The 18358-nt window shown below is 36.4% G+C and overlaps 1 protein-coding gene across 8 annotated transcripts in view; it reads right to left on the bottom strand.

The window, feature by feature from the left end:
- Nucleotides 1-18358, bottom strand: part of SCAPER (S-phase cyclin A associated protein in the ER) — a 522830-nt gene that overhangs the window by 237377 nt on the left and 267095 nt on the right. For all 8 annotated transcript variants that reach the window (XM_012457694.2, XM_064382920.1, XM_064382918.1 and 5 more), the window contains one exon: nucleotides 15435-15561. In XM_012457694.2, coding sequence (XP_012313117.2) covers nucleotides 15435-15561 — 127 coding nt within the window. The remainder of the gene's footprint in view (nucleotides 1-15434; nucleotides 15562-18358) is intronic.

Raw genomic sequence — 18358 nt, 5'->3', positions numbered from 1 at the left:
CTTCTTCCAAAATAGAAGAGGAAGGAATACTTCCTATTTTATGAGGCTGTTATTATCCTGATACTAACGCCAAACAACTAAAGACTAGTATCTCTTATGAACACAGATGCAAACATTCTCAACAAATAAAATAACAAGCATGAAGTTAAACAGGTTAAAAATACAGTGTAAGAGAGAATTTGCAAAAACAACACTGTAAATACACAGTCCAAGACATGAGATACTGAAGGTATCAGACACAGGCCATAAAGTATTTTCTATGTATAAATAAATAAAGAGGAAGCTTGAAAATCTGTAAAGGACAAGAAATTATAAAACAGGCCACAGGAGATTTGAAAAAGAGTAAATAGGCTTTCTAAACATGGAAAATAAAATACTGTGATTAAAATTAAGAATGTAATGGATTATTTTAAGAGTATACTAGAGACAACTAGAGAGATATTTTGAGTATATCGAAGACAAGTGAAGAGACAATTAATAAATCAGAAGTAATCAGGACTTATTATACAATTATAATTACAAAATAAAAAGCATCTAAATACTGGTTAAAGGAAAGGGAAATCGGACAAATAGGAAAAAAGAGAAACTAGAAATCTTGTATGAGTATTTACAAACCTTTGATTTATGATATAGGAGATACTGAAAAACAGTGGGGAAAACTGGTCTTTTCAATAAACAATGCTCAAGAAATTATGAATCTACGAGGGCAAGAAAACAAAATGAATTCTCGGCCTCAGTTTTTTTTTTTTTTTTTTTTTTTTTTTGAGAAGGAGTTCTGCTTTTTTTTTGCCTAGGCTGGAGTGCAGTGGTGCAATCTCAGATCACTGCAACCTTCACCTCCTAGCATTAGTAATTTTTTTAAATATGAGGCAAAGGCTGGGTGTGGTAGTTCGCGCCTGTAATCCTGACACTTTGGGAGACTGAGGTGGGTGGCTCATCTGAGGTCAGGAGTTCAAAACGTGCCTGGCCAACATGATGAAACCCCGTCTCTACTAAAAATACAAAAAATTAGCCAGGTGTGGTGGCAGGTGCCTATAATCCCAGATACCTTGGAGGCTAAGGCTGAAGAATTGCTTGAACCCAGGAGATGGAGGTTTCAGCGAACTGAGATTGCACCATTGCACTGAGCCTGGGCAACAAGCGTGAAGCTTTGTTCTGAGAAATAATAATAATAATAATAGTACCAAACGGACAAGAGACCAAAAGGAAAACCTCAGAGGAGAAGATCTTCTTAAGTTTGGGATGGGATATTTTTAAAGGAGAGCAAAAACAATTAACCTTTATGAAAGACAATGTTGATAAATCTATAAAAGACATACTATACTAAGAACTTTTGTTCATTAAAATAACCAAAAGACAATAAAAACACAGTTAAATAACAGGAGTAGATATGTTTAATATATTTGAACAACGTAGGACTAGTGTCCAGAACACACAGAAAATTCCAACAATCAGGAGAAAAATGTGCAAAAGATTTGAACAGACATGTCACAAAAGAAGAAACCCAAATGGCCAATAAATATAAAAAGGTGCCTGAGCCTATGTGCCAAAAGACAAATGTACATTAAAATCTCAGCAAGATACCACTGTCTACCTACAAGAGTAGCAAACATCAAAATGTCTGACAATAACAAGTGCTGGAAAAAAAGGAAGCAACAGGACTTTTATATACTACTGGTAGAAATGCAAACTGGTACATTTTCTTTGCAAAACTATTTAGTATCAACAAGAAAAAATAAAGACAGGCATATGTTATGACCCAGGAATTCTGCTTGATAGAGAAATTTCTGCTAGGATACAGGCTTACAGGTACATTTTTCATAAAAATAATCCAAAAGTCCATCAATAGTGGAATGGATAAATATCATTGTGAAAAAATCATACAATGGCACACTATACAGTAATGCGAAAATAACTCTACAATACAAATTCCCCAAAATATAATTTTAATAGAAGCAAGTCACCAAAATACTGACAGCAGGATTCCATTTACATGAAGTTCAAAACCAGACATGTTTAACACACAGTGTTTAGAAACAGACCCTTAAGTGATAAAACCATAAAGAAAAGGAAATCACTTCTAAAAAGTCAAATTAATAGTTTATCATAAAATTCAGAGGAAGGAGTGTGATTAGCAAAATAAACAGTAGCAGACAAAAGGGTTCTGGGATGCTAACAATGTCCTATTTCTCAATTAGTAATCACTAAAGTTTTTGCCAGTATAGTTTTCATTATTCTGTGTAAGTAAGTATCTGTGTACTGTATTACTTAAGGCAAGGGGTTTTGAAGATACATTTTTAAATAGTCCAAAAATAGTTTACATAATCATAATAGAAAATACCACTGACCCCACAGAAATACAAGCAACCATTGGAGAATGTTATGAATACCTCTATGCACATCAATTAGAAAATCTAGAAGTGGATAAATTCCTGGACACATACACCCTCCCAAGACTGAACCAGGAAGACACTGAATCCTGAACAATGAGCTCTGAAATTGAGGCAGCAATAAATAGCTAACCAACCAAATAACAACAAAAGCCCAGGATCAGAAGGATTCACAGTTAAGTCTACCAGATATACAAAGAAGAGTTGGTACTACTCCTATTGAAACTATTCCAAAAAATTGAGGAGGAGGGACTCCCCCATAACTCATTCTATGAGGTCAGCATTATCCTGATACCAAAACCTGGCAGAGATACAAGAAAGAAAGAAAACTTCAGGCCAATATCCTTGAAGAACATCAACGCAAAATTCTCAACAAAATACTGGCAATCCAAATTTAGCAGCATATCAAAAACCTTATCCACCATGATCAAGTAGGTCTCATCTCTGGGATGGAAGGTTGGTTCAACATACACAAATCAATAAATGTGATTCATCACATAATCAAACTAAAGACAAAAACCACATGCTTATCTCAATAGATGCAGAGAAGGCTTTTGAGAAAATTCAGCATCCATTCATAAACTAGGTATTGAAAGAACGTACCTCAAAATAATAAGAGCCATCTATGACAAACCCACAGCCAACATCATACTAAACAGGCAACAGCTGGAAACATTATCTTTGAAAGCTGGCACAAGACAAGGATGCCTTTCCTCACCACTCCTATTCAACATAGTATTGGAAGTCCTGGCCAGGGCAATCAGGCGAGAGAAAGAAATAAAGTACATATAAATAGAAAGAGAGGAAGCCAAACTATCCTTGTTTGCAGATGACATGATCCTGTATCTGGAAAACCCCACCGTCTCAGTCCAAAAGCTTAAGCTAATAAACAACTTTAGCAAAGTCTCAGAATAAAAAATCAACATGCAAAAATCACTAGCATTCCTATACACCAACAACAGTCAAGCTGAGAGCCAAATCAGGAATAAATTCCCATTCCATGTCACCACAAAAAGAATAAAATACCTAGGAATATAGCTAATGAGGGAGGGAAAAGGTCTCTACAAGGAGAACTACAAATCACTGCTCAAAGAAATCAGAGATGATAAAAAATGGAAAAATACTCCAAGCTCATGGATAAGACGACTAAATATCATTAAAATGGCCAAACTGCCCAAAGAAATTTATTAGATTCAATGCATTCCCATTAAACTACCATTGATACTCTTCACAGAGCTAGAAAAAAAAAAACTATTTAAAAATTCATGTTGAACCAGAAAAGAGCTTAAATAGCTAAGGCAATCCTAAACAAAAAGAAGAAAGCTGGAGGCATCACATTGTCCAACTTCAAACAATATTACAGGACTACGATAACCAAAACAGCATGGTACTGGTACAAAAAGACACACAGACCAACAGAACAGAACAGAGAGCCCAGAAATAAGGCCACACACCTATAACTATCTGATTTTTTATTAACCTGACAAAAACAAGCAATGGGGAAAAGATTCCCTATTGAATGAATGGCGATGGAATAACTGGCTAGCCATATACAGAAGATTGAAACTAGACACCTTTCTTATACCATGTACAAAAATTAACTCAAGATGGATTAAAGACTTAAATGTAAAACCCAAAACTATAAAAACCCTGGAAGACAACCTAGGCAATACCATTTAGGATACAAGCACAGGCAAAGATTTTTATGACAAAGACACCAAAAGCAATTGCAACAAAAGCAAAAACTGACAAATGATATCTGATTAAACTAAAGAGCTTTTACACAGAAAAAGAAACTATTAAGAGAGTAAACAGACAACCTACAGAATGGGAGAAAGCTTTTGCAAACTATGCACCCTAAAAATGTCTAATATCCGGCACCTCTAAGGAACTTAAACAAATATACAAGATAAAAACCAACAACCCCGTTAAAAAGTAGGCAAAGGACATGAACAGACACCTTTCTAAAGAAGATATACAGGCAGCCAACAATCATTTTACAAAAAGCTCAACATCACTGATTAGAGAAATGCAAATCAAAGCCACAATAAGACCATCTCACAAAGTCAGAATGGCTATGATTAAAATGTCAAAAAATAACAGATGCTGGTGAGGTTGTGGAGAAAAAGGAATGCTTAAACACTGTTGGTGGGAGTGTATATTAGTTCAGCCATTGTGGAAGACAGTGTGGTTATTCCTCAAAGACCTAAAGACAGAAATACCACTCGACCCAGGAATTCCATTTCTAGATGATATGGTTTGGCTGTGTCCCTGCCCAAAATCGAATCTTGAATTATAAACCCCCTAATCCCTGTGTGTCAAGGGCAGGACCAGGTGGAAATAACAGGTAAACAGCAATTTCCCCCAGGCTGTTCTTCTAATAGTGAGTCTCACAAAATTGGATGGTTTTCTAAGTGTCTGGCATTTCCCCTGTTGACACTCACTCCATCCTGCTGCCCTGTGAAGAAGGTGTCTGCTTCTCCTTTGCCTTCTCCCACAATTGTAAGTTTCCTGAGGCCTCCTCGGCAATGCAGAACTATGAGTAAATTAAACTTCTTTGCCTTATAAATTACCCATCTCAGGTATTTCTTCACAGCAGTGTGAGAATACACTAATACACTGAATATATATCTAAAGGAATATAAATCATTCTATTATAAAGCCACATGCACGTGTAAGTTCACTGCAGCACTATTCACAATAGCAAAGTCATGGAATTTACTTAAAAGCCCATCAGTGATAAGCTGGATAAAGAAAATGTGGTACATATATATCATGGAATGCTATGCAGCCACAAAAAAGAACAAGATCATATAGTATGCAGGGACGTGGATGGAGATGGAGGCCATTATCCTTAGCAAAACTAACACAGGAACAGAAAACCAAATACTACATGTTCTTACTTATAAGTGGGAGCTAAATGACGAGAACACATGGACCCACAGAGGAAAACAACACACACTGGGGCCTTTTGGATGGTGGAGGGTAGCAGGATAGAGAGGATCAGGAAAAATAACTAATGGGTACTGGGCTTAACACCTGGGTGATGAAATAATCTGTACAACAAACCCTCATGACACAAGTTCACCTATGTAACAAATCTGCACTTGTACCCCTGAACTTAAAAGTTAAAAAAAATACCACAACTTGTGTGAAAAATGTTCCTATAAATTAGCACCATCAGGCTGGATGTGGTGGTTCATGCCTGTGAGCCAAACTTTGGGAGGCCAAGTTGGGAAAATAATTTGAGACTAGGAGTTCACCACCAGCCTGGGCAACATAGCAAGACCTGGTATCCACAAAAAAATTTTAAAATTAGCCAGGTGTGGTAGCTCACACCTGTAATCCCAGCTACTAGGGAGACTGAAGCAGGAGGAACTGCGTGAGCCCTAGAGTTCCAGGCTGCCGTAAGCTATGATTGCACCACCGCATTCCAACCTGGGTAATGGAGTCAGATCCTAACTCTAAAAAAAAAACCTGAAAACAAAACCAGCACCATTAATACTCCTCTTTGAGTTTTTTTTTTTTTTTGAGATGGAGTTTCGCTCTTGTTACCCAGGCTGGGGTGCAATGGCACGATCTCGGCTCACCGCAACCTCTGCCTCCTGGGTTCAAGCAATTCTCCTGCCTCAACCTCCCGAGTAGCTGGGACTACAGGCGCACGCCACGATGCCCAGCTAATTTTTGTATTTTTAGTAGAGATGGGGTTTCACCATGTTGACCAGGACGGTCTCAATCTCTTGACCTTGTGATCCACCTGCCTCAGCCTCCCAATCCTCATTGAGTTTTTATCATAAATTTATTTGCCTTTAAAAAAGTAATTTTCTGGCCTGTATGGTAGCTCATGGTGTTAATTCCAGATCCTTGGGAGGCCAAGGTGAAAGGATAACTTGAGGCCAGGAGTTCAAGACCAGCCTGGGCAACATAGTGAGACCCCCCACTTCTACCAAGATAAATAAATAAATACAATAAAAATAAGAGTAATTTTCACAAGGAAGCCACAATAAGTGAGTCCAGAAGAGATGACTAAAATCGTGTGTTTTTATCAAGGCAAGCCTCACTTTATAAATCTGAAAAATAATGTAATTTTGAAATCATTATTGACAAACTGTATTTTTTAAAACTGAGGTATAATTAAAATGCAATAAAGATATAAGTACTCAGTTTGATGAAGTTTGACGACTGCACACAACTATGTAACCACCACCTAAAACAAAATACAGAACACTTTTTAATCACCCTAGAAATTTCCTTATGCCCATTTTCAGTAAATTCTCCTTCCCTTAACACCGTTTCTTTTTAAAAAATATGAACGATTTATAAGTTAAAGCTGTCATATTCATGAAATAACAATTCAATTTTTCTTTATATGAGTCTCCCAAGGGAAGCTAGCTGAGAAACATCTGAAAAACATTTTCATTTTACTTTGGGCTATATACTTGTTATGGGTGTCATACAAGCTACATTCAGTTATGTATCAGTTGCAATGAGGAAACAACTATGCAAGCTGAGAACATAGTAAAGGGATGAAAAGAAGGGATTCCTAGTATTGAATGCTTCCCATTTCTTCAGCTGAAGACTTCCAGCTGAGAATAAGAGAAGCAGAACCATGGGGTTTGGAAGATAGGCAGTGTCTAGCAAGACCCGAACACAGTTTTCTGAATATAATTAGGTTGAAAAAGCTCTAAAGGCTTAGTGATTTATACTCTCTGAGCCTAGGCATGCGTTACATAGCTAAAACAGTTTGCAAATAGAGGAAAATGGTAGGGAAGAGTTTCTACTTTTCTACCTTGTACAGGTATCTGTGAATGAATTTTACAAGATGAATTTTGAAAATACCAAAGGATGGCATAGTTTGCTATAGGTATTACAACATAAACTGTGATTTCACATCTCTCAATTCACTTCAAATCATGAATGCTGCCAGCTATGTGGTTTGCTTATTCAGGTTCAAAAGAGTTACAGCTGAATCTCTATTTAAATTTGGCAGGATTCTATAAAGTCAGGAAAAGCAATTGGACAAACTCCATGTCCAATCCATCTGCTTAAACTGTTTACTTATGGTAACAGCATACACATGTCTCATGTTACTGATAAACCACAGAAAGCTTCTGGGATGCTGTTACTATCCAAACTTAAATGTAATGTTTATCATCACAAAGTAATGAGAAAAGTCAATGCAAATACAGATCATGTTCACTTGGACGAAATTTAATACAATGGTAAGAACAAGGAAAATGCTTTTGCATATGTAAGAGTTTTTAAACTCTTATTTGAAATAATTGAACATTTCTTCAACAAAAGGATCTTTTATTTGGAGCAATTTATTTTATCCTAAATTCTAAAAATTTATTTTATTATTAAACATGAACATACAGAAAAGTCAGAAAAATTAGCAAATGTGTATGAACAAATTAAAGAACAATTTTAATTTGAACACTGTGTAACCAGTATCCAGTCAAGGAAAAGAAAATTAGAAGCACTAAAGAAGCCACCTATATGACTTTTTTCTGATCACACATCCCACCCTTCTCTCTGAACAATCACCATCCTGATTTTTAGGAAATTTCTTGTTCTATTTTCTTTATAGTTTTACCACCTATGTGTATATCCCAAAACAATATAGGTCCTTTTGTCTTTTGTTGAACTTTATATGACTGGAATTAGTAGCAAATATATTTTTTGGTGACTTGTTTCACTAAAGAGTTTGTGAGATACATCCATATTGTTATCCATAGATGTAGTTGACTCATTTTTATTGTTGAATAATAGTCCATTACATGAACGTACCGTAATTTGTATCTCCAGCTGCTGATGGATTCTTGGGCTATTCTCCATATGTGGTGATTACAAACAATGCTGCCACTGAATAATTGTGTACATTTTGCCTGGTGCATATATGCATTGTTTTCCAGAGTATATACCTAAAAGTGAACTACGATAACACGTCTACAAATTTAGTAGAGAATAGCAGACTGTTTGCTATATGGTAGGGTCAACTTATGTTATCACAAACAGTGTGTGTGTTCCCATTGCTCTAGATCTTTGCCACTACTTGGTATTTTCAATCCAATTTTTGTCATGCTGATAAGTGAATCACATTATCACGTTGAATTTTTAATTTGAATTGTCCAGATTCCTAAAGAGTTGACTATCTTCACATTTCTTTTTTAGCTATCTGGACTTCTTTCAGAATGCCCATTATCCTACTGGTTTTGTTTGTGTTTATGTCTCATTAATTTGTAGGAATTCCTTATATACTCTGGATGCCACTCTTATGTTGATTATAGGTATAAAAAATATTCCTCCCTTCTAATGCTTGTCTTGTTACTCTCTTCTTGGTGTCTTTTGATGAGCAAAAGTTCTTATTTTCAATGCAGCCCAATTTATCAAGTTTCCCTTTATTGTTAATTTATCTTGTGTCCTTTTCTTGTCCAGGCAAAACTCTGAGGTAAAGAAGAGATTAGTCTATATTATCTTCTAAAAATTAGGTTTTTCTTTTTATACTTAGATCCATCTGGAATTAATTTTTTGTTTATGATGTGAGATAAAAGTTACATATTTTTAAAAAACAAGGATATTCAATCATTATAGTGTTATTTGCTAAATAGAGCATACTTTCCCACAATGCGTTGTGATGCTCCTTTTTTTTCCATATGTGCATAGATAAGTGCCTCACATGTCTGAATCAAGCATATATATACAAATGGGACTGTTTATGAATTCAATTATGTTCCATTCTTCTTTTTCTCCATCTTATCTCCAATAGTACACTATCCTAATTACTAAGGCTTTATAAAAAGTGTTTATACTTGGTAGAGCAAATCTTCCCATATTGTTCTCCCCCACCCCCACACAAGTCTTGCTCTGTCGCCCAGGATGGAGTGCAGTGGCGTGATCTTGGCTCACTGCAACTTCTGCCTCCTGGGTTTGAGTGACTCTCCTGCCTCAGCCTCCCAGGTAGTTGGGGTGAGTAAGCACAACCACACCTGGCTAATTTTTGTATGTTTAGTAGAGACAGGGTTTCACCATGTTGGCCAGGCTGGTCTTAAACTCCTGTTCTCAAGTGATCCATCCGCCTCTGCCTCCCAAAGTGCTGGTCATATTGTTCTTTTTCAACAGTGTTTGGGACACTTTCATTAGGTCTTTAAAATTCTATATTTTAGAATCTGCACCTAAATATTGGAAAGTGTTGGAATTTTAAATAAGATTTCACCGAATCTACAAATAAGTGTGGCCAGAAAAGAAAAATATACCACAGTGAGTTTTCCAATCCATAAACATTATAGATTTACTCCTATTTAATATTTTGATTATATATAAATATAATTGATTTTTATATGCTACCCTTAGTTTAGTAGCCTTGTTAATCTATTTGTGCTAATATTTATCTGTAAATTATTTTAAATTTTCTATATATAACATATTATTTGCTAACAATGAATATTTCACTTTTTCTCTCAAATCTTACAAGTTTTGTTATTTATTTTTCCACTAGTTAGAACCTCAATTTTAAGCGTAAGTGTTGGCAGCAGGTATTCTACTTTTGTACACAATTTCAAAGGGAAAATTTTCAACATTTCACCAGTAAATATTGTTTTGCTATAATTTTTTTTGGTAGATTCAATTTGTCAGATTAAGGAAATTCCATTCTATTCCAGGTTTACTATGAATCTTTATCGTTAATTGATGCTGAACTTACCAAATGCTTTTGTTGCATCTTTTGAGATTGTTTTTCTTCTGTTCATACAATAGATCACAATTTTCCAAAGTGTATATCCTTCTTTTTATTTTTTTATTATTTAAAAAAATAAGTTCTGGGGTACATGTGCAGATTGTGCAGGATTGTTACACAGGTATACATATGCCATAGTGGTTTGCTGCATCCTTCCCCCTGCATTCCACATTAGGCATTTCTCCTAATGTTATCCCTCCCCAATTCCCCTACCCCCTGCTATCCCTCCCCTACCCTCCCCACTCCCCAGCAGGCTCCGGTGTGTGACATTCTCCTCCATGTCTCCATGTGTTCTCATTGTTCAACACCCACTTATGAGTGAGAATATGCAGTGTTTGGTTTTCTGTTGTGTCAGTTTACTGACAATGATGGTTTCCAGCTTCCTCCATGTCCCTGCAAAGGACATGAACTCATCCTTTTTCATGGCTGCATAGTATTCCATGGTGTATATGTGCCATATTTTCTTTATCCAGTCTATCACTGATGGGCATTTGGGTTGGTTCCAGGTCTTTGCAAATGTAAACAGTGCCACAATTAACATATGTGTGCATGTGTCTTTATAACAGAACATTTTATAATCCTTTGGGTATATACCCAGTAATGGGATTGCTGGGTCAAATGGAATTTCTATTTCCAGGTCCTTGAGGAATCACCACACTGTCTTCCACAATGGTTGAACTAATTTACACTCCCATCAACAGTGTAAAAGCATTCCTATTTTTCCACATCTTCTCTAGCATCTGTTATCTCCTGATTTTTTAGTGATCGCCATTCTAACTGGCATGAGATGGTATCTCAATGTGGTTTTGATTTGTATTTCTCTAATGACCAGTGATGAGGAGCTTTATTTCATATGTTCGTTGGCCATGTAAATGTCTTCTTTGGAAAAGTGTCTGTTCATATCCTTCACCCACTTTTTGATGGGGTTTTTTTTTTCTTGTAAATTTGTTTCAGTTTTTTGTAGACATATCCTTCTTATAGTCGTCCCTTTATTTTCTATATCTTTTTCTCTCCATGCTCAGCCTGGATTCTTTCTTATGATTTATCTTCCAGTGTATGGTTTATTCTACTGTTACCTCATCTATAATTTTTGTAATTTTTATTACTAAAATGTTCAGTTCTCGAATTCTGTTTCCTCAAATGTGCTAGATATCTTTAAAAAATAATTAATAATTATATTTTTGATCATAGTAAGCATAGTTCTGAAGCCTCTGTAGTTCTGTTTTTATTGGACTTTATGCATGTTTTCTTGTCCCTCTGTATGCTTAATCACCTTACTGTGCCAAATAATGCATTTGAAATTTATTTTGTTGAGATAATTTGAGACTTAAGTTGCTATTATTTTTCTCCAAAATAAATTTTCCAATTGCTTCTGTTAGCCACATGGGGTATTAGCAATTTAGGATCATTTAAATCTTTTTTTCAGCAATTTGGATTTTCCCAGCCACCTCCATGATTTGAAATTGGGCTGTCTGTGTAGTGACTGGCATACTTCCTGTCTACCCTCTTTCCTTGTACAGTCCTTTAAGATCTCAAACCAAAACGTGAGTTTTTTGCCAAAGTCCCTACTATCAATTATCTTAGAAGCCACATTTATTTTCTCACCAGTCCTGCAAATAATGTCAAAAGTACTAATGAAACTCATGTCCACTTCTTTTGGATCATCAATGGTACCTAGTCCCAAAATGCCAAATTGCTGGATCTTGGCCCAGTAAATATTCATTACCCCGTTTGTATTTCAGCTTTCTTTCATATTTTTGTTTTGTCATCAGTGGGAGGATAGTCCTGAATTATCTACTGTCACTATTGCCAAATCTATTCTATAGAAATTTTCAAGTTTGACTTTTACTTCCTCAGAAGACAGCAAGCATAGTTTTATAAGGTTACTAGTAATAACAGAGGCTTGCAGTTCTAGTTTCTGCTTGCTCATCATGACTGACTGACTTTTGGGCTTATCTTTGCACCATGGCTATGTGTCCTTGTAAAATTATTTAACAGAAATTATCTGAGGACTAGAATGAAGGTGTCTTCTTCCAATGAGGATTTGTATTCTCCTCTGCTTGGTTCCTAAGGACACCACAAATCAATCTAGGACAACTTTAAACTCAATTCACCATTTGAAATAATACAGATGATGTGAATTTGAGCAGCAAATCTATACCAGGGGCTGGAATATGGGTATAAATTCTGCATTGTACCAAGGTGCTTTCTTCATAGTCCTGAGGGAGGGATGAGAAGGTTCATGATTAAGTGAAGGAGTAGGCTGATGTGGTCTTATCTTTATGAAAGCAAAAACTCCTATTTGACCTCATGCCCTAGGCAGCCCTAAGAACTTTTATTTTTATCACCTTACACGATGACGCTTATAAACCACAACCCACATTTGCCAATCTGGCACATGCTTTTTGGGGTAATTCAGGAATAAGCACAACTTTCTAAATTCTTACTTTTTCTTTGGACTGGGAATACTTTAATTTCTTCCTAGCTCTTTGATGATTTCAAGAAAACTGCTTTCTTTCCCACCCAGTATTTTCAGATGTTTTTCTTGGGAGTGGTGGTACCAGTACCCTAGACCGAAGTATGTTAATAAACAGAAGTAGCTTTAGATTTTTTTAAAAGCATAACACATTAAAAAAGCTTACAGATTTAATTTCTGAATGAAGTCAGAAAACCCAAAAAACCAGAAGGGACCTAAAATGTGCAATAAATGCTGCAAAACCCAGGTCTCCTCGGTTTCCTGACCCCTTCCATGACAAGAGTGTTTCTATACATCACAAGTCTAAGCCGTTAGGTCTAAAATAGTTCTCAAAACTTGAGAAAAATTATCTAAAGAAACATTGTATCAAGTATTAGTAGAAAGCATCTGTGTTTTGAGGTCTAAAATAAGCAAATAAAGACCTCCAGATTCATCTCTCACCATTTGCCCAAGTTCTTCCAGTCCTACCTTGTCTCTTCTACACTGTCTTCAAATATCCTTCACTGGGTACTTGGCTTTGGCTCTAATGAGTTTGTTACTCCAGGCAGTTTTCCAAACAAAAGGAATGGTTATTTACAATTCCTAGACTGAAATCATAAATATGACCTGCTGAATTACACTAAAATGTCAGTATTACTCTACTGAATCTTCATAAAGTAAGTGTGTCTTGGCTAGGAAAAAAGGATTTTAGTTATAAAAGTAGCAAAAGGATCTTATTGTAGGTAAGTCTAAACTCTTAGGTGGTCCTGCAGTGTATACTCTGAGGACAGCTTTACAGCAAGGTTCCTGACACAGACCATTTAGACTGGGAGCCAGACAACATTTTTATTCCCCAAATTATAAGAAATCAGTGGTATTTCAGTAAATTGCCCCTTTGTGAATTAAATAACTTTAGTTACATTTTCATACTGAATACTTTTCTTATACAGATCATTTTGCCTTTTCCTCAAAAGTTCTATTACTTTAATCTAAAATAATATTCATGAGATAAGATACATGTAGCAGTGTCTTCAAGCAATTGCCTTTTAATTCAAAGTACTCTGTCTTTACAAAAATAATCAAGGCACATGAAATCTTTAAATACTTCATTCAGCAAATGTGTGACAACTACCAGTTTCTGAACCTCTGACACCCTGAAAGGGATGTGTTACACACAAGAACTGACTTTACAGCTCTGCCACAATGCCACACTGAATATGCTGCTTTCGATTCCTCCAATGTAGTTGAGCACTATCTTGTAAAGTTGGTCATTCCTATGCCTGATAACCGCACAATTCCACCATTGAGGCATATGCCCTATACTAGAGTAGTAATTCTCAAATATGGTCCTTGGACTAGCAACATCAATACGACTTAGGAATCGTTAGAAATACAAATTTTTCGGACCCACCCTAAACCTACTTAGTCAGAAATCCAGGGGGCGAGGCCCAGCAATCTGTGTTTTAACAAGTCCTCTAGACAATTCTGATGGAAGCAAAAGCCTGAGACTCTCAGCTTTACAGAAATTCTTGTTTATTTACTCTGATACAAGAATGTTTGCGCAGCACTGTTTGCCCATGCTTGCGTGTTCTCACTCTCTTTCACACTCACACACTCACACACAAACACACACATTCTGAAATGTTCATTGTCAGGAGAATAGTTTATAAATTGTAGTATTAACACAATGAAGGACTCACTCTACAGCAGAGAAAAGCAATGAAAAACAGCTATATTTATAAGGCTAAACAAAACTTAGAACCATAATTATGACTGAAAAAATTAATTGTAGAGGTCTATGGTAATGGTATTTTATGAAGGTCAAAACCAAGTAACATTATTTGACGATATATGTAAGTGATAAACCAATAAAGCTATTTCTATAAAACAATAATATACCTTTAATTCTATACAGTATTTCCTTTAGAGGAATCATGGATGGGGCGAGAAAGGATCATACTGGGAACCATAAATGTAGTGGTAACAATCTTACTCCTAAACTGCGTGGTAAGTTCACAGCTGTTCACTGTATTAGCATTATTTTTTATTACTATTTCTTTTGTATATACCAAATCTTACATAATAACCTTTAAACCCAGAAAACAGGGGCGGGGAACTATAGCTAATAAATGAAAGTGGCCATTACTTTAAATAGAAAATTAGAAACCACCTAAATGTTATACAATATGTAAAATGTGGTATGTTCATTCCATTAAAGATTTGTAAAGACATGATAAAGTATTTATAATAAAATTAGCCAGATAAAATAATGTAAAAAAATTCCAATAAAAGGTTCAGAAGAAAATACGATAAAGTGTTATCAGTTGATATTACAGGGAGTTTTCTTTCTTCTTTGTACATTTAACATTTTTCTACAGTGAATAATAAATACTTTAAAAATCACTGAGGATGTTTAAACTATAACTGAGATATTTAATAGTTCTAAGTCATTAAAGAAAACTGCCAAATCTATTGGAATCAGGATATTGGTGTTTTTGTAGAAATCTGGTTGTGATTTACGAGGTTTTATAATTCAAAGTATTCCATTTTCTGTCATAAAGTCATACATCTTTATTATTGTGATTCCTGACAAAATAATTTCAGTGTGTTTGTGTGGGGAAAACATGACTGAGGAAACCATGACCTAAAGAGGACCTCAATTAAAAAAACCTGAAAACAGATTCAATTAAACAACTGAAAAGAACAAAAATAAAAAATAATCATCTATTATTGACCCGCTTTAGAAAACACAGAGGAAAGGCCTACACCGAGTCCGCCTTATAGTTCTACGTACTATCATAGTGAGAAAGGATTACACAGATTGAGGTTCAAAAGCCAGAGATTAGTTACACACCTCTTTTTCCAGTATTCTAGTGATCTCTCCTAGGGTCCGATCCAAAGCAGACACTTTATTGTTTGCCCATGAGCCACTGTCTTGTATTTGTAGTTGTTTTAGAAGATCTTTGGCTAATCGCTGAAGCCTTTAATACCAAATGAAAGGAAAGAATGACATTAATGAATTAGACTATAATACTTCATTTTCCAAAACATTTTGAAACACAAGTTACTTTCAGTATTGTATTTGAAAATGCTTCACAGAGTACCTGAGGGAAGAAAAGACTAGACAACTAATAAAGCTGGTGTTATTTTATATTCATGACCACCAATCCTCTCTTCATGGCACAAAACGGACCTAGAGGGCAGTATTATCAATCTACAGGATTAGCTGGAGCAATTGATGCCATTAGTTTCTGTATAATTCCTAAACTGGAACAGAATTAGGAATGGAGAGAAGGTGAGAGGATGACAGCAGAGGAAATCAGTATACCAACCTGAGCAGGTTTTTACATTTTGATTTAAATCTTCAAATAGGTTTGGATATTATTAGCTTTATAAACTCTCAGAATGTTGAACTTCTAAATGTTTGTTTACAGGCGGTTTGGGGATTATCTGCTACTGCTCATGTCATTTACTTAGAAAACAGAACACTTATTTGCTTTTCACCAAGAAATACCACATTATACCCGGCCTGTAAGAGTCTTTATTCAGATCACCGTGTGCAATCCTTCTTTGTGGCCCCTACGTGGTTTCATGCACCTCACTCTTGGGGCAACTCTCCTCTGCTTTCCACTTACCTGCTGGAGAGTCCACTAACAGATGCTCAGCGGATCTCCCCACTTTCCCCCTATAGATCATCCCCAGTGCCTTATTTAAATTTTTATCTGTGGTAGATTCCAAAGTACATCATTATAATCATTTTCTTGCAAATGTCCTCCATTTCCTCTGTTGTTCTGTTATTTACTCTGCTTAGACAAACCCCAGCAGTGGTTAATAATGTTTGTTTAGCTCTTACTGTGGGCCAGGCACCACTCTCAGTGTCTTGCATGCATTAATTTCTTTAGCTGGTTTGATGAAAACAACTGCCAGACTTTTCCATTTCTGAACCTGGGCAGGGGGAAAAGTAAGACCATGCAAAAAACTGGTAGGACTACGATTCAAGATCTTACTAAATCTCTCTAGGGTGCTCATTCTCCCACTGTCCACAAAGATTTGCTTCATACATTCCCTACTCTCTTCAAAACTCCACCCTTTCCTTTCTCTCTCTTGCTTTCATAAGATGATCCTATATTTCACAGAGAAAACAGAAGTTATTGGAACAAGAAAATTTTCACTTTCAGCCATAAAATCTACAAACTTCTCTGCATTTCACCCAACAAGCTCTTCTTTGCTCCTTTTATTACAGTCATTCCTTCCAGGCAGGACTGATCTCACCACACAGGATGTATGCATGAGTTCTTTCTAGATCTAGAGATCTAGATCTCTAGAAAAAACCAGCTCTCTCTTCTTCCTGTTTCAGGGCTTTCTGCAAATGTTCTTCATCTTTTCCTTCTGAAATGCTTCCTTCACTCTCACATTACCTAGAACATTACTATTTATCCCTCAGCTCTTAGCACAAACAATACTTGCTCTGATTTGACTATTTCTTTAAAGCACTCATCACAAGAGAATTAAAAATACTTATTGAACTGTTTAATGTGTGCTTCTCCCATGCAAAGCTTTACAAGGGAATTTCCTGAAGTGACAGAAATGTTCTGTATTTGCACTGTCCAACATGGTGGCTAGAAGCTATTGTACTGAACAGTGCAGAAGCAGAGTATTAACTTCATGAGAGAGGTGGCTGTCTATCTGTTCACTATCCTTATCATGTAACATGCTACTTATACAGAAATACACTCATTAGATAGTTAATGAATTAACGTCCTACAGAGAAAATTGCTTCTTTCCATTAATTTTAACAATATCTAGACCAGGGATGGTGGCTCATGCTTGTAATCCCAACACTTTAGGAGTTCAAGGCAGGAGGCTCACTTGAAGCCAGGAATCTTAGATCAGCCTGGTTAATGAAGTGAGACCCAGTCTCTACAAAATATAAAAAAAAAATTAAAAAACTTACCTGGCAATGGTGGCGTGCACCTGCAGTCCTAGCTGCTCAGGAGGCTGAGGTGGGAGGACTGTCTAAGCCATGGAGTTCCAAACTGCAGTGGGCTATTATTACACCACTGCACTCTAGCCCAGGCAAGAGAGTGAGACCCCCATCTCCAAAAAATATATAAATAACTTAATAGATTACAAAATACTTTCATGTACATGATCTTATTCAATCCTCTTAACAACACTGTCCATTAGTATTATCCCTACTTGAAAAAATGCAAAAACTGAGGCAGAGCAAGGTGACCAAATAGCCTTCACAGATTGTCCTTCCTGCAGGAACACCAAATTGAACAACTAGTCACATAAAAAGTACTTTAATAAGAACCGAAAGTCACGTGAATCACCACAGTACCTGGTTTTAACTTAATATCACTGAAAGAGGCACTGAAGAGGGCAGGAAAGACAGTCTTGCAATGCTGATGCCACGCCTCCGCCATCCCCCAGCAACCACCCTGTGGTACAGAGAGAGAATCTATGCACTTGGGAGAGAGGGAGAACAGTGACAGTGACACTGGGACTTTGCATTGGAAATCAGCTCTAGCTGGTCACAGGGGAAAGGAAGAGGACAGAATTCAGCTGGCACCCACAGAGAGAGCATTTAGACCAGCCTTAGAGAGAGGGGAATTGCCCATCCCAGCAGTTGGAACCTGAGTTCCAGCAAGCCTTGTTACTTCAGGTTAAAGTGTTCTGGGGACCGAAATAAACTCGAAAGGTGGTTTAAGCCACAAGAACTGCAATTCCTGGGCAAGTCCTGGTGTTGTGCTGGGCTCGGAGCCAGTGGACTTG

Source organism: Aotus nancymaae, unplaced genomic scaffold (assembly GCF_030222135.1).
Source record: "Aotus nancymaae isolate 86718 unplaced genomic scaffold, 86718_ANA_hifiasm-v0.15.2.pri h1tg000003l, whole genome shotgun sequence".
NCBI classification, from domain to species: domain Eukaryota; kingdom Metazoa; phylum Chordata; class Mammalia; order Primates; family Aotidae; genus Aotus; species Aotus nancymaae.
The sequence above is the reverse complement of the archived record's forward strand: the minus strand, read 5'-3'. Positions and strand labels throughout refer to the sequence as shown.